A 21,395-nucleotide genomic window follows, 5' to 3' on the forward strand; every position below is an offset into this window, starting at 1 on the left:
CCCTACCACAGTTTATTAAAGGAAAAATCCACATTTGATCATAAATAGTGTACAAGATTTATTTTATAGTGAAATACTGAGTTTATTTATTTATTTTTATTTAAACTCCTTCTTCTAGGGTGGTGGTGGTGGCTCAATATCTAAGGCTCTGAGTGACTGATTAGAAGGACAGGAGTTCAAGCCCCAGCACTGCCAAGCTACCACTGTTGGGCCCTTGAGCAAGCACCTTAACCCTATCTACTCCAGTGGTGCTGTATCATCGCTGACCTGGTGTTCTGGCCCCAGCATCCTAACAAGCAGGGATATGTGGGGGGGGGGGGGTAAAAAAAAAAAAAAAGAATTTCACTGTGCTGTAACCTATATGTGACAAATAAAGGCTTTGTGTCTTCATTGACATATTGGTCTATTTTAACATTGGTCAAAGGTTTCCTACATAACCAACAATGCTGTTTGACTACCTGGTAGTCTTGTGGTCCTAGTGGGATTGAGCCCTTGCTTCACCATCTCCACCTAAAGAGAGCGATGCAGCAGCACTTTAGCCTGTAAGTTGGTCCAGCTCTCTCACTTCCTGAGCTGTACATTCTGCTCAAACAGATCAGGTCCTAAACTTCTGGTGTTCATGTTAATGCCACTGTCATCAGCATTGTGTTTGTCATCTCATAGATCACTAACTGGATGTTTCTATTCTCTGTGTAACTGTGTTGTAGTACTTCACTGCATTCTGGGATTTTGAGTCCAACCTTTTTTTTTTTTTTTTGTCTCCACTACTTCACCATTGGATTTCTCATTAATATGACATTGCTGAAAAATTGCGAGTGAAAAAAGAAGCACTTGCTTGTTTGTTTTTAGGCACTAACACTTTTTCTCCTATTAAACATCATAGTAACTGTGCTTGGGCCTGTGTGACAACAGCGCAGCACACAACCACTAGCTACTCACAGGAATAATGAAAAAACAGCACCAACCAACCAACCAACCAACCCACCCACCCACCAACCAATGTGAATGTGTTTCAGGATGGAATTTCCTTCAAATACACACTTACATTTGAATTCTTCTTTAACGCTACACAAAAAACTTTATTGCAATAGTACGCCTAGGGTGTTGCATTATTTTTGTCAGGAGCCCACTTACTGTATTACTGCCTCTAATATCAGTGAAATATTACGTCAGCAGTTGTGAGACATGTTGAATAACCTAAATATAAAAATTTTATTTTTTGTTAAATACCAGTATTTTGGGTGAGAAATATAGTTCCTTTGTGCAAAAAACAGTACTAAATAAGTCTTTTACAAATATAAAACATATTATAAAAAGATATACCCATGGCCATTTGTAGCTATAAGTGGTATAAGCAGTCACTAAGGGGCACCAGAATGCCCTGAAGAATGCAGGATGTGTATACATTGCATGTTGTTAATGGTTGCAAAGGGTCAGCTCTGGATATACCACATAAAATATCTCTAGTGTGAAACATAGTTATTTAGCAATAAGATATAAGTTCTACATTTGAATGAATATTGCATGTGTGTTATTATATCAGTATGCATTCATGAATATATATTTTATATATGGTCACTCCAAATATTTTTTTGTCATAACTACGGAATGGATAAAATGTACATGGTGGGACAAAGTACATGGCGTCCTCATTTAAGGCATTCAGAACTCAAGAGGAGACATGAAGGAATTTCAGGAAACTCCTCCGCTGGGAAGTCCAGTATGGCTCATATCCTGACAAACACATTCATAAAAAACACTGACAGAAAAACATGTGCAAATCTCTCGACCCTAAGGAGTACTTTCAGCCATGGCTTAGCTTTCGCTTACAACTGAGTCACTGTGTTGAAAAAATGCAGTAAATCCTTCAACAGTGATATTGCAGTCAAGAGGAGAAGCACAGCTCTGAGTTCAGTCAATCCATCAGCTTTGTGGCCTCCTTGTCTGAAGCGCCCGGAATCAACTGCTCTTAAAAGGCACACGAGGTTAAGAGGGGTTCTGGCACCTGTTCTACAACTTGGGTCCATTAAACAGGAGCAGAACTCTAGACATCCAGTTTGAGTTTGTCTATGCTGCAGTCTTGGTCTTGGTCCAGCTTTGCCAGGGTCTTACGCACACGCAGGGCAGTGAGACGAGCTGAGGGACTCTGGAACCAGCACTCCTTCATGATTTTAGCTATAGCAGACAGAATCTGGACACAAAGACATTACGAGATGATTTAATTCACAAGAAATGTGATTCAATAAGTGGACTGTGTATCTCTGCTCTGTTTGGATGCAATGTTTATTGCTTAAATTAATACAGCAGCAGCAACAGCAATAAGCACTCTAATTGCTTTTGCTGAGAGCTTTTAAAAAAGATTTAATTTGTCGTAAAGCTGACTAGAGCAGTTCAGAACACTGAAGTGCATTTCTTGACGCTTTTTGAGCTTAACAGAGAAGAACTGTGTACCGGATGGGAGTGCAGTCGGTTGTGAAGGCAAGGCCTGTACTGGTCCACACACACCACTTTCTTCATCTCTTCAAAACTGGGGTCGGAGGGCACCACGTCAAAAAAAGGCAGGCGATACTCCTCGACAATTCCTACACAACACAGATTTCGTCAAACATTTACCAGGACGTTTAGTTAATATTTGTGGTCACCTACAGTGTGCTTTTCCTGACAAAAAGGTCAGATATTTGTTGAGACTGCGAGTCAAATCATATCTGTAAAACAGGCATTTGAAATGTTAAGGAGTTTGGAACAGCTAATAGTTATGTGGGAGGAGGGCTGGATGACGTCCAGAAAGCTTGTGTGTATGTGGTAGCTGACATTTCGGGGAAAAAGACTCAAGAGCATAATTTAGCATCAGAAAAAGGGGGGTGACAATACGACTGTATATCCTCTACTGCATGACAGGATATAATAAAAGACATGCCTTCCACTAGTTTTTTTTGGCAACAAACCCACAAAGGTATAGTAGCTATACCTTGCTTTCAATGGATTCATCCATAATGCATGGTGAGTGTCTAGCGTATTTGTGTGTGTGTGTGCGTGTGTGTGTGTGTGTGTGTGTGTGTGTGTGTGTGTGTGTGTGTGTGTGTGTGTGTGTGTAGTGGGTTTGAAAAAAACAAAAACGAGAGAGATAAGAAGCATCTGGACTGTATGAATCGGAGTGCTGACACTTGATAAGACTGTTTATAATTGCTGTACTGCTAATCGTGGGTGGATAGTGGAGACAGACACAGATAGAAGAAAGGGACAGATTAAGTTGGAAAGACAGTCAGACATTGGGATTCTGTGGAGTGATGTGAGAAATATTTCCTTCATACTTATCATTATGATGTATTTTATGCTCCGTGTGCAACAGAACAAAGCATGTTATTCATAAGCATAAAAATGGCTTTATTGCATTTAAATGCATTAAATCTTGATACTTGGCCAGCGTATGCTGAATAACAAGATTAACACTGGGTTATATTGCTTATCCTGGCACTTAAAGCAATATATAGTTAATAAATGTCAGTTATGGATAGACTTTATTACTAACTAAATTATTACCAACATCTTGCAGTAGCAGGTGAGTTTTATGAATATTTAAGTATTAAATTTTAAAGCATATGGGCAGACTCTCAAATTAAATGACTTTCAATAGTGCTCCATATGGAGAATTATGGGAAAGCTTTTTTTTCCGTCTCAGCCTGGACCCTGAATCTCGGCACTGTACTAACCATTTACGATGGTTCGGCGGGTGATCTCCCACAAAACCAGTCCCAAAGCCCAGATATCAGTCTGCTTGTATGATTCAAAGATGTCCACACGGATACTCTCATCTAGGACCTCAGGGGCCATGTAGCGTTTGGTGCCCACCCTTGGGTTGTTCCCTACGTCCAGGTAATCGTTGGACTGAGAATGAATGACAGCCAGACCTATCAAAACACACAAGAGCAACTCATTAGCGAAAAGGTCATTTCAACTTCTCTGCAAAAAAAAGCTGTCAAAATTGTGTTGTACCACAAATTGCTTACATTTTTCAATAAGTATTGACTGTGACCATTCAGCTAAACCCTCAGGAACGATCCTTTAAGCATTTCCCTTACCCAGGTCAGCGATGCAGCACTGGCCGTTCCTCTTCACCAGGATGTTGCGGCTTTTGAGGTCACGGTGGGCGATGGCCGGCTTGCCCTGAGTGGTGAGGATTTCTGTGTGAAGGTGTACCAGGCCGCTGGCTATTGACAGGCACATGCACAAACACGCCTCAGGATCCAAGGTGTTGTACTGCAGGAAGTCATAGAGAGAGCCCAGCTCGTGGAAATGAGTCACCAGCCAGAGCTGCGTGCTAGAGTTCTTCGACGTCATGTCTGAGGCAATGAATCCTGAAAGAAGAGATTGAGAGACAATACTTTATTGTGTGGTCAAAGGCATTAAATGGTCAGCTTTTCATGGTTTGAGAGCTGTAATTGGAAATGGAGTCACGTTATATACCAGTACTTGTTGGATACAGAAATGATCATTGGTATGTTGGAAATTGCTCAACAGACTATTAAAGAAGAACACATGCATCAAAATTACTGATAGTTACATTGAATAAAACTAGATACAAAGGGAAAGCAGACACTATAACAGTATCCATATGCGGTCTTGCAAGCACATGGCCAAGAACTGCTTACTTTCATGACATGATGGTGTTTGATATTGCAAAAAAAAAGTTTTACATGCCACTCTCTACTAACTTTTAAAGGCTTGATGCCTAACATTTTTCAATCAAGTGATGATACTTTGCGTATGTATAGAAAGATTCTGAAGCTTGTAATCAGCTAAGTGTACATAAGATATGAGATACTCCATGGGCCATTGATGAAACATCTGGAGCTGTGACTAATACAGAAGTAATATTAGAAATAAATGAACAAAACACAGTGTTGACCACAACACACTTTAAACTGTATATTCATTTTTTTGTATTTACGTAGCTGTTAGCATCGCTGCCTCACAGGTCCAGGGTCCTCGGTTTGATCCTTACCATCTGTTAGGAGATTTACATGTTCTCCCTGTGTCTGTGTGGGTTTCCTCTGGGTTCTCCAGTTTCCTCCCACTTTCCAAAAACATACCAGTACGTGATTGGGTAAGATAAATTGCCCTATTTGTGAGTGTAATGTAATGAGAGTATGAATGTGTGTGTGCATGGTGCCCTGTGATGGACTGGTGTCTGATCCAGGGTATATTCCCATCTCACGCCCAGTGTTACTGGAATTGACTCTGGATCCACCATGACCCTGGCCAGTATAATAAAAGATGGGATAATTCCAAGTATGTGGGTCTTACCTAAGATGTTTTCATGTCTTAACTGGACAGTGTTGTAGATTTCAGTCTCTCTGAACCAGGACTGTTCATCTCGAGATGAGAAGATTTTCACAGCCACGCTCTCCCCCATCCACGTGCCCCTCCACACCTCTCCATAACGCCCCTTACCTGCCCCAAAACACACACACTCTTAACACTTTTACCATATGGCAAAATAAGGACAGTTTGATTTAAATTATAATAGCCTCCTGTTTTCAGTTTGCTTCAAATGCATCTCACTCACCAACACACTCCACTAAGGAGATCTGCCGAGCCATGGTCCTCTGCACCAGGTACGGCAGGCCGGTCCCACTACCTGATGTGCAAAACTCATCAAAGATATCCTAAATGAAACAAAATTACATGTCAAACTCCGAAAGATAAGCCTTTTTAATAGAATTCAACCTACAAGGACACGGTTGCTATAATTTAGGAATAGAAGATGATGCATGTGCTCTTATTGGAAAATAATCAACAATGATGTATTTTATTCCTCTTATACTCCAGCCAGGGTTGGGAGGGTTACTTTAAAAATGTATTCCGTTACAGTTACAATTTACTTCATAAAAAAATGTAATCGGTAACATAATCCAAGTATCACAATATAAACGTAATGTAATCTGATTATTTTTGGATGACTTCAAGGTCACATATGCAAATAAAGTCAACAGAAAAGCAATATGATCTAAAATACTTTTATTTAGAGCTTATTTTAAGCTTAAAAACATGTTCAATGTTTGGATTTGTTTTAATAAAATAAATAAATGAATAAATAAAAGATCACTGTCCGTGATGCGGGTAACATTACATCACAAAAGCTAGGGTGACCATATTCTGGTTTTCCAAAAAGAGGACACCTTTGTTTTTTTTTTCTGGGGGTGGGGGGTCATAGTAGAGTTCAAAACAGTGTTACTGTGAATGCAGACTTTAAGACACTGAAAATGACACACTATTAGCATCACATAAAAATATATAAATGAAATTTGTTTCACTCAGCCCACGTTTGAGATTTTTTCCTATTTTTTATTGAATATCCATGGAATAAAATAAAATATCAGATACCACGAGTGTACCTTCTGCTATCACACATTTGAATGGCCATGTCATACGAAGCAATGCGATAACACCAAATAAAAAATGACCTTATATGGCCATGGGTGATGTTTCGACTCAGGACAGCTGTCATTAGCAACTGTTTGATGCCGTATATAAAAGTGCTTCACCTTCGCGCGTTCGCTGAGAGTAGGCTAATGGTTAAGAGGCAGGAATTTGGCCAATAGTTGCTGCAAGTCTTTTAGAATCGACCAATTAGTGTGTGAGAAGGCGGGAATTACAGAGAGGAGTTAAAGCAATGCAAACATGAGCACACAGGATGCAGTATTAGACCATAAACACATCATAATGAAACTAAAGCAGAATCCCGGGCATTTGTTCAAACTTAGACGCTTTTTTAAGGTCCGAAAAAGAGGACATGTCCGGGAAAAAGAGGACAAATGGTCATCCTAACAAAAGCATTTCAGAGAACAATTTGTGTTAATTTCTAACAAATGACCAAATTAACACCAGGAGGTTGCTCATGTGAGCCCGACTGGCAAGAGAGAACCAGAACTATAATCAAGCAGCAGTCTATATCGTTATGTCAAAAGATTAATTTCTTTGATTTTAAATGTAAAAAATTGTAATCTTGATAGTATTCCCATTTTTTTTTTTTTTTTTTTTTTTTTTTACAAAATGTACCCGTAATCTGATTACTTTGTTTTTGACTTAACTGTAACGGATTACAGTTACATGTACTCCATTACTCCCCAAGCCTGACCTCACCCAACTATTAAGATTTTTTAAATATTACGTTACTTACGTTTTTATCAGTTTATAGTTATACATACAAGGTAGGGTTGGGTGATATATCGATATAATATCGATATTGTGATAAATGATTACATGATACACTTTTCTGAGGTATTGTTGGTATGGTGATCTATTTTTTTTTTTTTTTTTTAAACGTTTTTAATAATTACAAATTAAATGGTACTGTATGTATGCAGTTGATTTGCCATAATTTTTAAAAAAAAAACAACTTAATCTTCTTTGTCTTTGTAAGCATTAAAGAAAAGTATCGTCAAACAAAACACATTGTGTATTGTAGAAATGTCCTCAAGTATCATATGATCTTTTTGTCATATAGCCCAGCCTCTAATACAAGCTACACAATTCTCTGTGAATTAGCGTTTACTATAGAAATGATTAGAACGAGAGCATTAATATAAACCTGTGATTTGTCTTGCAGGTAATACTACTGTCAGAGCCATAATGTCAGCGCAATGATGGTATAGAAAACTAGTCAACAACATCAGAATCAACAACCCAATAATGCAGTGCTGTGTTATAAAGTATTATAAATGATTATACATTATATTATATATTATAAAGTTAATACAAGTTATGCATATGTTGTGCATGATGGATGAGATACAGGGCCTACACACCCCGTAGGTTGGGTCTCCTCCACTGGGCACTTTGAGCATGGGGGGGTCACTTTCCCGCAGTCGTCTGGAGCGTAGCCACAACACAATGACACACACTGCTATGGACAACAAAAGCAGCACCAGCAGAGGCACGGCCACCAGCACAATCACACTGCCAGAGTCACCTGGCTCTTCTAAAGCACACAAACACACAGAAGACATCAATATTTACAAGATGCTGCAAAATGAAGGCTAATTTAATTATGCACAAATCAGCCATCTTTTTTTTTTTTTTTTTTTTTTTAAATTTGTGAACATTACAAAAATTACGTGACTGTATTCGTTTATAAGCACCACTAGAGGGTAGCAGTGTCATCTTTAATTCACTCCAATATGAGTCATATGATAATTAATGTCCTTAACAGGAAATTCCTCACATGTAGTTATGATCAGTGAGCATCAGTATATGCAGGGGATGACTGCCAGCTCACGTTTTAAAAACAGGATTTGAGCATCAGATTCTCCAAACACATATGCTAATAGGTCATTCATAATTCCTGACCTGATTTCGGGGGTAATGTTATGTTGGTGTTGCAGTAGTCAGTATAGCAACACTCGGCGAACACGTTGGGGATCCCAGAGACTATGCACTGCTCCCGCTGCTCCTTCTCAAAGCAGCCCCTCACAACCTGCCCATCGTTCCAGGTGAAGAAGCAGACATGCCCTGTACAAGTGTCTGTACATCCATTTTCACATACGCAGGTCACCTTTCTGTCTGTGCTGTGGGCTGAGAAGAGAAAGAGAGAAAACTTGACATGACAATGCTGACAGAGTACATGTCATAATTGGCTCCCTAAGCTTCAGTAAGCTCATCAATATGTGCATCAGCAAATACAATGCATGGAAAAAATGTAACTTGAGCACACCAGGTCTAATTCAACTGTAGTTCTCTTTCAGTCAAAAATATTTTTTAAAATAAAATATTCAAAATTACTGCTACAGGAAAATAATAAAACAACACTGTGGTGTGATGCATCATTTTCCAATAACACCATGTCCCGTAATGTTTGATACCTCTTATACGACAATAATTTGCTATTTACAATTTTTATTACTTAAAGAATGATGCCATACTTTTTTCATTCATTTTTAGTTACGTTTAATTTTGTGGAACAAGTTAGTTCCGGTATCACTTATGGTGTTTCCTCACCACCAGTTGATAGGACAAAAAAATTCAGCTTTTCATATTAAGCAGAAACTGCAAAGACTTCTGTCCTGAAGACTTGCCCATAGTGGAAAGCCTCTGACTTATAAATGTTGACATTAGAGACTCCTTCCAAAAATGCTAAATAAACATCTCCCTACAGAAAACCTCACCACATCAACTATATCTGTCCCTGTGTAAACCGTAACAAAGAAATGATCACATACTAGAAAGTCCGCTTTAATATAAACCTTGCAGCTGTAACTACTGTCCACACTGTGCAGTTATAGAACATTAATCATGTTCTGACAAACCACATTTGAGCATTCATTAGCACTCTGGCATATTTCTAAAATATCACAGAGAAAGATATAAGGGTATGTAAGTGTAGATGCAGTGCAAATATCCTAACAAACAAATGCAGTGCATTTAGACAACACAGACGCTAAGGTTAAGTAAGTTTATTCAAACGTGTCCTGTCAAGTACAGCGAGCTTGGCCGTGGCAGGAAGATACACATTTCCTTTGCTCTATTGTTTCACTGCTAGAGAGAGCAAATCTGCACCTAGCTGATTCACAATCACTAACACACAAAAACATAGTTTGAAATGCGATATGTAGATCGCCTTACCTGTGTGAACTGTATTCACTCTTAAAGCCATCAAAGTGAGCGGTAGCAGGAATCCTGCAGCAGCCTCCATCTCTGTGGGTAAGACAAAAAAGAAAGACATCAAAGGCCTGCAAAACACTTTAGTTCACATTATGCTCACATCCGCTACAGTCACCCCGCCCCCCCCTCATCCAAACATCTTTGATTCATCTACTGTCTCATCCCGTCCAGCTGTGGTTTAAAGCTGATGTGCAGCTGGCTGGTATGCCATGTGACCATGACATGAGGTTCCTAAATGGTCTTGGCAACCCGGCAGCCCCGTCCCCGCAGCAGAGGAAGTCATGGGCTGAAAAAGCAACAGGCAGTGGGTCCAGTCAGTCTGCCTGCGCTCTAATTGCTGCAGTCAGAGTGGGTGGGAACGGGCTTTAGAAATGGACACGCTGGCTGCTCCGCACGCAGAGTAAATATTGACGGCTATGCTTCCTGTCATTGAGAAGCTCGGCAGCCAGAGACAGAGACTGCGCTCATTCCTTAAAGTCTACGCGGCTGCTGGGCACGCAAACAAGATGGCTGCACGTGGCTGTTTGTCTCATGAGATTGTCAGATGATAAAACGTTGGAAATGCAACGACCTGGCAGCTTTTGTCGTTTCAAGTGCACTATGGAGACAGCAAAATGACATTCTGAATCACTTAAGGTTGACATTTAAGTCATGCTCTTTGTGCAGCTTTTGATTGAAGAACACTACAGGAATGCAGCATTTTTTTTTTTTTTTTTTTTGCCTGTGCTCATAAACCCGTTCATCAAACATCAGGAAGCATTTGTGTGCGGCTCTGGGACTGTAATTCCATAAGTATACAGTTTACCCCTCTTATGTAATGGAAAAAAAGAGTCAACCATGCTGTTTTGAAATAGACGGGTATTAAGAGCCAGGCAGGGGTTGGGACTGTTTCGTTTCTTCCAAAAATGTCATTGTTCTGCTTTAATTTGATTGATTTATTTATTTTTTGGACATTATTCATAATTTCAACTGTGTTACAGATGCTTTTGTCCTTATTCTTAGACCTACTGTATATAGTTTATCTTACTGTACCTTCCTGTCATACAGCTTGAAGGTCTGACTGCAGAGAAAACTATGAAATTTTATCATCTGTAGCCAAAAAGTTGTTTGCAATAGCAACCCTAAGAAGCTACAAAAAAACAAGACGGTTGTTAATTGTGATTACATCAGAACTAAAAAGCCAGATCGCTAACAATTAGGCACATCCTGATAGTAGATAGTGCTGTAGCTGCACTAATTACACAAAGGTTTAGTGTCGCACATTAGTCTAACATTATATTGGTCAGTCAGGCGCCTTCAGCTAGACTTCTCTCAGCCGTTATCAAAGGCGTTTTAGATTAGGTTATCAAAGTTTAACCTCCTCTTTGCTTTTGATGTATTATTACCTTAGCAAATATTATGATCTCAGATAGAGCAGTCATGTACTGTATGTTCCCCAGTGATGTGTGAAAGCAACTTGATGAGTGACAGAAAGGTCTGTAGTACAAGCCTAAGTAAAATTTCAGTGTAAGGCAATGAAATACACAAAAGTTCTACAGACACGCAAATCGTACAAATTAAAATAGCCTTCAGTCATATCATGTGTATTCATGTAGACTGCTGAATAACACAGGCAATATTTAGTGTAATATTTAAGACCTGGCAACTCATAGCACCAATCCATTGTATTTTAAATTGCCCGTGGGTCAGGATATATTTATCAGGATAAAGTGGTTCTTGGAAGTGAATAAACGTATCATTCTTACAGCATCAGTTTGTTATTAGCCAACAAGCGTTTTCGGTTTGTGGGAGTTTGTGTACAACTTGTTACGATTACAGGCATTATAGGCTAGCATAAAATGAGAGATGACTCCACCCCTTTCCCAAGTGACACTCCAAACCGCATGGTCCTCCTCCAGGTCTGCCCTTTGTTGATGTAGGTAAAATAACAATGTCTTGAGTACAAGTACTCGACAGTGCATGAATTTAAAAGGGGGCATTTGGGACAGAGCATCTGTTTACTGTATATTCAGTGCACGCTTCAACTAACATTACAACAGTTTCCATGAAGAAGGCTTTTAATCCTGAACACTGATTCTATGAATGTTTACCTAGCTTGCTATGCTAGATATACACTATATAATCAAAAGATTGTGGACACCTGACTATCACAGCCTTGTGCTTTTTGAACATCACATTCCAGATTTAGTCGCCCCCCCCACCCCAGAAAAGCATTAATTAGTGAGGTCAGGTACTGAAATTGGGTGAGAAGGCCTGGGGTGTGATCAGCGTTACAGTTCATCTTCTAAGTGTTTAGTGTGGTTGAATTCAGGGCTCTGTGCAGATCACTCGAGTTCTTCCACTCCAACCTTGGCATAACGCCTTCATGGACGGTGCACTGTGCACAGGGGCATTGTCATGATGGAACAGGTTCGGGCCGCTCAGTTCCAGTTAAGGGAAATTTTAATGCTACGGCATACAAAGACACCCTTTACAATTGTGCGCGTCGAACTTTGTGGTAAAAGTTTGGTGAAGGCTAACATATAGGTACGATGGTCAGGTGTCCATGCACTTTTGGTTATACAGTGTTGCTAACTTACTACTAGGCTGCAACATTAGCATTTCCTGTGTATTCCAGGCAGTTTGCAGAAGTTTGCAGTTTACACATTCTGTACAAAACGTACCTCGGTTTTCAGTGTCAGTCACAAACAGACATAAGGAAAAGGAAGCTGTATGTTCTGTCACATTAGAGATGGTTACAAATTATGAGAACGAAACTATAGTTGCCTCTGAATAAACTATAGTCATTTAAAAATGACCATTTTTAATGTGAATTTAATAGCCAGCAGAATTAAAACAGTATACTTTAAAAAGAGCAGTCATAATGCATTGAGAATGTGTAATTATGGGGTTATGCCCCACTTCCTCACAAACATGTAATGAACCTTGCCAAAGAGTCTGAGAAAACCTTCTTACCTTCTGTGTAAAATAAAAAATAGCTTACATTTAAATGTGGTAGCTCAGTTTTTAAGGCATTGGGCTACTGACCAGAAGGTCATGAATTTCAATTCATTGAGCAAGACCCTAAACCCTCAACTGCATCCTTTTTCAATTGTAAGTCATTCTGGGTAAAAGGGTCAGGTAAATGAGTTAAAGATAAATGATGGGTTGTCCCTCTGGGGAAACGGTTCAAGGTTCTATGTAGAGTCCTACAACAAAGTGATTCCAACCAAAGGGCCCTTAATCCATAGAACTCTTAAGGAATAAAAAATATACAGTCGGGTCACAATACATTATAAATGAAAAGTCAGCAAACTAAAACTGCTGAATGCTGTAAGCTCCATTCACATTGTAACTGACACACAATGTACCAGCAACCAGGCGTGAAGTGATTCCTGCTGTTCACTGTATAGCAGCGATGGCTAATTAGTTGGCTCGATTTAAAATGACAAACAACTCCACCTTTTGGAACAATGGGTTAATGGTGTGACATTCACTGTATTTTTAATTCGTACTGAGAATCAATCTCAGATCACCAATCCACTTACAGATATATTTTAGGGAGGTGGGACAAAACAGGAAAACCTGGAGGAAACCCATTCAGACACCAGCAGAACATGCGAAACCTCATCAATTTCACAACCCAAGATGAAATGGGCATGGGTAAACTCTTACACACTGTCAAACACCGTCACCTTTCCACATCGATTAGTTGTAGGTCAGTTCTTTCTTATTTAAACGGTAAAAAAACAAAAATCATGTGGTGCAACCGTCTCATTATTTTTAAATGACTCTTTACAATGATTTCTTTCGTACTTTGTCAAATAGTTTGTCTGGGCGAAATTTCCAAGCAACTCCATTTTAATTTCTCTCATAATACAGAAAGAGATTCTCAATATTTTTGAAGTCATTAACTGTCACTGACCCTAATATTACTTATATGTTGTCCAATAGTTATATTCCCGATATGAAATCAGACCGGGTCAGGCAGTAATCTCATTAATCAAAAGTCATGTTAGACTTCATGGCAAGCAATTCCGGTTTCTCTGTCCCGCTCACAAGCAGCGGTCACCAGACTCATGGGAACTCGTACACTTGCTGTCTGGCCTTCCTCTTTTTTTTTTGTTGAGATTATTCTCTTTCAGAATGATTGCTATTATCAGCTACCATGTCATCTGGTGATATCTGGTGAAAGTCAGAAATTCAGTTAATGCTACCCATAATCTCGGTGCATGACACACAGTGAAAGCTATTATGGATGAATAGTGTATATACTAGTGTATAGTAATTACTCCTAGCTTAAAAAGTCAGTGTCTGGAAGGCATTAAGGACATTATCGGTTGCTCCATCTTGCAGCTCTTTGCAGTGTTTTGACAACAGTTAGGAAGGACATGATTGCATTCATGTGCACCAGATTTCACTTGAAACAACAGATGTTTAAGAGCCACATGTTTATCCAGATGTTTGTTGGGTGTGAATTCCTTTTGTGTTCTCTCTTGCAGAGGCAAAGTGATAATCAGGTTAGGTTTTAACCAAAATCATCAGCTTCACTTTATGATACAATCTCAACCACTAAAATGCAATGGCTCCTTGTAGGCACGCTTCTGTCTGAAATGCTCATACTGAAATGCTTGAATATGCACGTTCTTCATTTTTTAAAGCAGATCTACTGTAGTACATCGGTTCCATGTTCCATACCGGTTATCCTACAAAGGGTCATAGGGGAGCCGGAAGCCTATCCCAGGGCACTCGGGGCACAAGGTGCCAACCAATCGGAGGGCACAATCGCACACACACTGGTATGACATGATTGCATCCATGGTGCAGAGACAAAGTGATAGTCAGGTTTTGTTTTGATTAAAATCCTTATCATCTTTACTTTATGATACAATCTCAACCACTAAAATGCAATGGTACATATTCCTTGCAGGTATAGGCTACTGGAGCCTGAAATGCTCGAATATGCACTTTCTTCATTTTCTTTTTCTTTCTTTTCTTTTTTTTTTTTAGCAGCTCTACATATCGAAGGGAACTCGTGGAACAAGGCAACGGACATACTAGATTGTACAGCACACAATCGCACACTACAGACAATTTGGAAATGCCAATCAGCCTACAATGCATGTCTCTGAACTAGGGGAGGAAACCGCAGTACCTGGAGGAAACCCCCAAGGCACGGGGAGAACATGCTGGATCCAGACACAGGGCGGAGGCGGGATTCAAACCCCCAGCCCTGGAGGTGCAAGGCAAAAGTGCTAACCACTAAACCACTCTGCCCCCCCCATCATGTGTAAAGTTAAAAACAAGCAAACAAACAAACAAACTAATTAACAGAAACAGAAAATTGTATCTTTGATGAAATAAAGTGACTGCACTCACCTGTAGGAAACATTCCAGAGTGAAAACGTGAATATAGGCTGAATCCCAAATCGCTTTCTATTGGATACACAGTGAACTACGCTGGCTGTAGAAACCATTCTATTCCACCCTTTATAGTGACCCTATATAGGGAGTAGGGAGCTATTTGGGATTCAGCGCAAATCTTAACTCTTTTGAATCTACGAGCAAAAAGCTTTGTTTTCACTTAAATATTTTGTTTATCACACCATTTCTACACCGATATGAATAACTATTCGAACCGAATTATCCGAATAAAAATGGTGAATACAAATGTTAGACTTAAACTGTTTCAAAAACGTTTTTTTTGGGGGGGTTGATGATTTACCTCAGCTTTTGCTCCTCGATATTCCTCTTCCTCTGACAGATCAACACTCCATCTGCTCACGAAACAGCATTTTTAGGCCACATTCTGCCATTAAATCGAATTGATCCTGGCTAAATGAAATAACCGCAGACCATTCTTTCTTTCAAGCAGGATAGAAACGACTCGTAGAGCTGCTCCTGCGCCAGATGTGCAGCACGGCGTTCACCACATCAGTCCTGCTCCTGCTCAGCGTCGGTGACAAAGACGGCAAAACTTTTCAAGTACAACACAAAGTTGAAGTAAACTAGTCTCAGTTCCTTACTCTTAGCTCTTAGACTTACTTCAGTGGGGAGAAAAGAGAAGGTATTGTAAGAAAAGAAGCTATGGGGACTGGGAGAAGGACAAGAGAGGACAAGGCGCGATATCTTCAGCTCAATCTTCCAGCTGATAAAATGGAAGCAGGAAAGTGGAGGTCGAGCAGCAGGACTTTCAGTCTCTCAGTCTTCCGTTCCGCCATAAACAATCTCCTTCCTCGGATTCTCTCTCGATAAGCAAGAACGGAGCTGATGTTGGAGTTAAGATCACTGATTTGTTAAATATCCAGTGCAGTTCCCCACCCCTTATTGTGTAGCCCGGTGGGGCCGGCGCGCTGGAATGCGCTCTCTCATTGCTGCTTTCCTGTCGCTCACAAACCTTTCATTTTCCTCATCTCTGTCATTTTCTATGAATAGAGTATGTTGTTGCTACGAGCAGTTCGTTGCTTTAGGACACGTCCACTAAGAGTCGATGGACGTTTTGCAGCAAAAAACAAAAGCAAACCCCAAGCAATAGAAACCATCACAGAAATTCGAATGGTTTCCAGGCCAATTACCATTACAAACCACCAGCTAACCATTGAAACCATTACCACCACCATTACCATTATTGGTCCTTAATGGTATCCACTAGACATAACATACCACTGATAGAAGGCAACAACTTAGCAGTAGAGACCCACAGGGATCATTACAGTTTATATTAAAACCAATACAGTTCCCATTATAACCATTAAAACAATTACAATTTTTTTTAATGGTTTCTGAGTTTTTTCCCCCCAGCAGGGATATTACATTACATTATTGGTCCTTAATGGTATCCACCAAACATCCCATTATAACCATTAAAACCATTCCAAATTATATGATGGCTTCTGTTTTTCCCCCCAGCAGGGATATTACACTACATTACAGGTCCTTAATGGTATCCACTAGACATCCCATTATAGCCATTAAAACCATTACAAATTATATGATGGTTTCTTTTTTTTCCCCCAGCAGGGATATTACACTACATTATGGTCCTTAATGGTATCCACTAGACATAACATACCACTGATAGAAGGCAACAACTTACCAGTAGAGACTCGCAGGAACCATTACAGTTTCCATTAAAACCAATACAATTCCTATTACAACCATTAAAACCAGGTTAGATAATCAGGTTATCTTGATAAAATGGTATGCTTGTGAAATTGCTGAAAAATCTAGCTCACAGCTGACTGATAACTTGCAGTGAACTTCTGATAACTAAGTCACTTCAGTTTAGTGACTGAAGATTGTAAAAGTTAAATTCTTAAAATTTCCTTCAACACTGTGAATGTTTAAAACTTGATAAAGCTGTAACTCAATACTAGGTGCAAATTCACCATTAAAAATGTATAACATTTAATTCAAAACTAAATGTTTATTCAGCATTGTAGGTATTTGTATAAGTCTATAACTATTAATACAACACTTTGGAATGGCCTTTAAAAAACATTCACTCATTCATCTTCAGTAACCGCTTTATTCTGGTAAGGGTTAATGTGAATAACCCCTCCTGGGAACACTGGACACCCTAAATGGGATGCAAGATAGCATGCAGACACACATTCAAACATATAAAGCAATTTAGCATTCCCATTTTGTTTGGTGGGAGGAGAACAGAGAACTCAGAGGAAACCCACACATACACATGGAGAACATATGAAACGTTACCCGAGCTCAGGATTGAAACTGGGACCTTGGAGCTGTGAGGTGGCAGCACTACCCTCTGCATTATCATGCCACCAATACTTCAACACTAGGTGATATTTAAACATTACAAAATTCCAAATGTTAACTCAATACTGCTAATTCAACACTAAGAGTATACTGAACATTGTAGGGCTTTGTAAACCCTATAGGTATTAATACAACATAAAGGAACACTCTTTTTAAAACATTGTAAGTTACTATAGAAATGATAACATATGAGAACGAGAGCATTAATATACAGTAAACCTGAGATTTGTCTTGCGGCAGTAACTGTCAGAGCTACTAAACCTTCTAATGATTTAAATAATAAACACCCCCCCCCCCCCCCCAAAAAAAAAGAGGAATTATGTGTAATCGCTTCCTTGTAACTAAAAGCCTATTTCCTCATAAGTGTTGAGCTCAACATAAATTCATTCATCATTTTCAGTAACTGCTTTATCCTGTTCAGGGTTGAGGTGGATCTGGAGTCTACCCAGAGAGCACTGGCTGCAAGGCAAGAAAACACTCCAGTTAAGTTTAACATCTTGAGTAATTCAACACTGTATGCCTTCATTTAATTCTGTGGGTATTATTTCAGCACTCTATTAATTAAGATCAGCCCTGGGGAGTCTGATGTGAAAATACCTAATTACATTTCATTATATACAATCTTATAAATATTCGGCTCACTAGACGTAATAGCATCATTCTGATTTCTCAGAGAAAACTGTTATGGTTTTCATAACACTCATTCTATCAGGTTAAGTTGTCAGATTTCTGGTTTGGACATTTAGATAAAAGTCGAATGTAGAGAAAGACATGGAGACAGAGCTGGAATGGTGTGAGGGAGCCAGGCTAACATATCATGTCTCTGGGGGAAAATACTCAGACAGGAGCATGAGGATGTGGGCAAGCCAAGGATGATGTATAACTTATGCTTATTTTAGATAAAGAAAATTGGTGTTGGGAAAGGAGTGAGGAAATGCCATTATCCAGAGAATCTGTAAAATAAAATAAAAGCTATTAAAATTATAGTGTAGACTTACCTTGCACAATTTATGAGGCATTTTAAAGCAGAGTTGATTTTCCCAGTAGGACTCTCCTCCTTTCCCAGAGCTTGTAATCTGCACACTTGGCTGATGCGTGGCAAGACCAGCTGGAACTGCTCACATCAATGGGAAAAAATTGATTTTCAAATTTTCTTTGCAGTTCCCATGAATGTGTACAGTCACTAGCACACACTATCTTATTTTCCTTGTGATCAGCACAATCTGCCTTCTTTTTTTTTTTTTTTTTTTTTTTTTTTCTTTTGCGTTGAGGATGAACATCTGGTCTATGCTTTTATTCTTTAAAAAGTCAGCTGATGTCACAGACTTCTGATTTTGAAGCAAACAAAAGAACTATAGGTACTAAAAACAATAAGCGAATTGAAAGATATTTGCGATTATGCAACATTTTCCCTTCTAATATCTTGTTAGTTAATTACTTTTTGTTAATTATTTTTGTCTAGAATTTATGACTAAAATGAATAAATGGATAAACTGGAAACAATAAATGATGACTTCAGGGATAAACAACAGAAAAAAACAATTGTACATTTACTCAATACATACTGATACATATCACCATACTGCACAATAGAGGAGAAAGAAAATACAAGCCCATGAAGTAATCACAGTGAAATCTATACTGACAGAATGGGTTACCAAAATGATTGACTCAGTGCACCCACTAGAACTGAGGATAAACAACTGTGCAGCTCTTGGAAGCACACATTAATTTACTAAGGATGATTGACATTTAATGATCCGGAAGTCCTATAGGAAGATCATCAAATCTTCATATAATCAGCCTATGGGACAACACAATCCACAATCGATATGTCCAATACTGATGAAATAATCATTTGTTCAATATGTGGACTTGTGAAGAAAATGCATTTAGTCTTATAGTTGCAAATGCTTAAAATAATAAAAACAGATGGCTGCTTGACTAAGGTTCCATATGGATTTCTCTGACCTTGCAGGTGTTTTCTCTCACATGTGTTTCACAGCAAATTTCTGTATATTCCTCTTTCACATGATGAAGTTAAGATGCTTAAACGGTCTCTCTTAGCCTCATTGTAAGCATTAGCAGAGTGGCTGGGATTGTACTTATAACCATGACAAAAAGCTGTATTATTGAGACAATGTTTTTCATGTTTGTATGGTAAAATCGCTCAACATTATAAATACGTATACAAAGTATACAGCGGCCAGTCATAACATTAAAACCCCCTGCCTAATATTGTGTCGGTCTCCCTTGTGCTGCCAAAAGAGCTCTGACCTGTCAAGGCATGGACTCACAAGACCTCTGAAGGTGTGCTGTGGTATCTGGCATAAAGACATTTGCAGCAGATCCTTACATTGCGAGGTGGTGCCTCCATGGATCAGACTTGTTTGTCCAGCACACAGATGTGTGTTCCGATTGAAATCTGGGGATTTTGGAGGCCAAAGGTTTCACAAGCTAGCATTGCCCAACACATCACACTGCCTCTGCCGGCTTGCCTTCTTCCCATAGTGCATCCTGGTGCCATCTCTTCCCCAGGTAAGCGCCACACATGATTCTTCCATTGCGCCATGATCCACTTCTGATGCTCATGTGCCCATTGTAGGTGCTTTTGGTGGTGGGCAGGGGTCAGCATGGGCACTCTGAACAGTCTGGGACTACGCAGCCCCATACATGGCATGCTGTGATGCACTGTGTGTTCTGACACCTTTATATCATAGCCAACATAAACCTTTTCAACAATTTGTGCTACAGTAACTCTTCTGTGGGATTGGACCAGACAGGCTAGCCTTCACTCCACATATGCATCAGTGAGCCTTGGGTTGTCACCAGTTGACCTTCCTTGGACCACTTATGGTAGGTACTAACCACTGCATACCGGGAACACCCCACAAGACCTGCTGTTTGGAGATGCTCTGACCCAGTCGTCTAGCCATCACAATTTGGCCCTTTGTCAAAATTGCTCAAGTCCTTGCTAATTTTTCCTGCTTCCAACACATCATCTTTGAGAACTGACTGTTCACTTGCTGAGTATTATATCCCACCCCTTGACAGGTACCATTGTAATGAGATAATCAATGTTATTCACGTCACATGTCAGTGGTTTTAAAGTTATGGCTGATCAGTGTATATACAAATTTAAACTTGCAGCGTTTCACCTGTAAATCAGCGTAAATCAAATGACTGTGGTACTCGATTAAATGGAAGGACAGTAAAGGGAATTTTAAACAAGAGTTACTTCTGCAGTAACATACTCTGTTGACCAGTGTAGCTTTTTAAACTAGCTAAGCAGGGGAAATAGCAGTGGAGTGTAGAGTTCTTACCTTATGTTCCTGCTTTCCTTGACCACCTTGCTGTTAGAAAAGTCTACACAATACAACAGCACACCACATTTGATGTTCATGACTCTAAAGAATGTAAACAAAACAACAGTATAATGGAAACTCTGTATCACGGTGATCCTAGAAAGTGTCTCAAACACTGATGTTTTGCTACCATGAGCCTCCAGAACAGCTTCTGTAAGTCTCTGGAACTGTACTGGAGAAATGAACACAGTATTTCCTCAGTTGGTGTTTATTGGTGAGTCATGAAACTATTCAGTGATTCATCGCATCCCATTGGTGTGTGGACGGGGTCATCCTGGAAGAGACCACGCCTATCAGGATAGCAATATTTCTTCACAGGATAAAGGTGATCAGTCAGAAGAACTGTGTCTTAATTTGCATAGACTCTTACCTATAAGGGGACAAGTGGAGCCAAACCATGCAAATAAATGCAGCAGTTTATGAGAGTTTTTCCTTTGCATTACTTTTGGTAGCTTTTAGTTATAATTAAATCCTAGTGAGTGAGATATATTTCTTGAATCTACAATTGGTAATGACAGATCTCAGATTTTTTTTTTTTTTAACATTTCAAACTGTGTTGCCAGGGACTTTAAGAGCTGTTTATTATCTGTATGTGTGTTAAAAATA

General features: G+C 39.4%; 1 protein-coding gene and 1 long non-coding RNA gene across 3 annotated transcripts; both read right to left on the reverse strand.

The window, feature by feature from the left end:
• Nucleotides 1–1,188: 1,188 nt before the first annotated feature.
• On the reverse strand, nucleotides 1,189–15,979 carry acvrl1 (activin A receptor like type 1). 2 transcript variants are annotated; one of them, XM_047160386.2, is made up of 12 exons: nucleotides 15,685–15,979; nucleotides 15,496–15,585; nucleotides 15,365–15,416; nucleotides 9,622–9,693; nucleotides 8,350–8,574; nucleotides 7,809–7,981; nucleotides 5,567–5,666; nucleotides 5,305–5,451; nucleotides 4,080–4,355; nucleotides 3,711–3,908; nucleotides 2,452–2,582; nucleotides 1,189–2,191 (listed from the first exon to the last, which is right to left on the reverse strand). In XM_047160386.2, the coding sequence occupies exons 4-12, from the start codon at nucleotides 9,689–9,691 to the stop codon at nucleotides 2,045–2,047; spliced, it is 1,467 nt and encodes a 488-aa protein (XP_047016342.1). In that variant the 5' UTR covers nucleotides 9,692–9,693; nucleotides 15,365–15,416; nucleotides 15,496–15,585; nucleotides 15,685–15,979; the 3' UTR covers nucleotides 1,189–2,044. The 2 variants fall into 2 exon arrangements, with proteins under 2 accessions (XP_047016342.1, XP_017342381.1); XM_017486892.3 differs by having other exon boundaries at nucleotides 15,496–15,979.
• Nucleotides 15,980–17,732: 1,753 nt separating this feature from the next.
• On the reverse strand, nucleotides 17,733–21,278 carry LOC108275592 (uncharacterized). The gene is made up of 3 exons (XR_001814725.3): nucleotides 20,748–21,278; nucleotides 18,423–18,538; nucleotides 17,733–17,883 (listed from the first exon to the last, which is right to left on the reverse strand). It is a non-coding gene; the product is annotated as an uncharacterized LOC108275592 (long non-coding RNA).
• Nucleotides 21,279–21,395: the final 117 nt, after the last annotated feature.

This window comes from Ictalurus punctatus, chromosome 15, assembly GCF_001660625.3.
Source record: "Ictalurus punctatus breed USDA103 chromosome 15, Coco_2.0, whole genome shotgun sequence".
NCBI lineage: Eukaryota > Metazoa > Chordata > Actinopteri > Siluriformes > Ictaluridae > Ictalurus > Ictalurus punctatus.

Coding starts and splice junctions, on each gene's coding strand:
- acvrl1 (XM_047160386.2), bottom strand. CDS start 9,691: ATGGAGGCTGCTGCAGGATTCCTGCTACCGCTCACTTTGATGGCTTTA. Junction 8,575..9,621: donor AGTGAATACAGTTCACACAG/GTAAGGCGATCT, acceptor TTCTCTTCTCAG/CCCACAGCACAGACAGAAAG. Junction 2,192..2,451: donor ACCGACTGCACTCCCATCCG/GTACACAGTTCT, acceptor CTTTGTGTCCAG/ATTCTGTCTGCTATAGCTAA.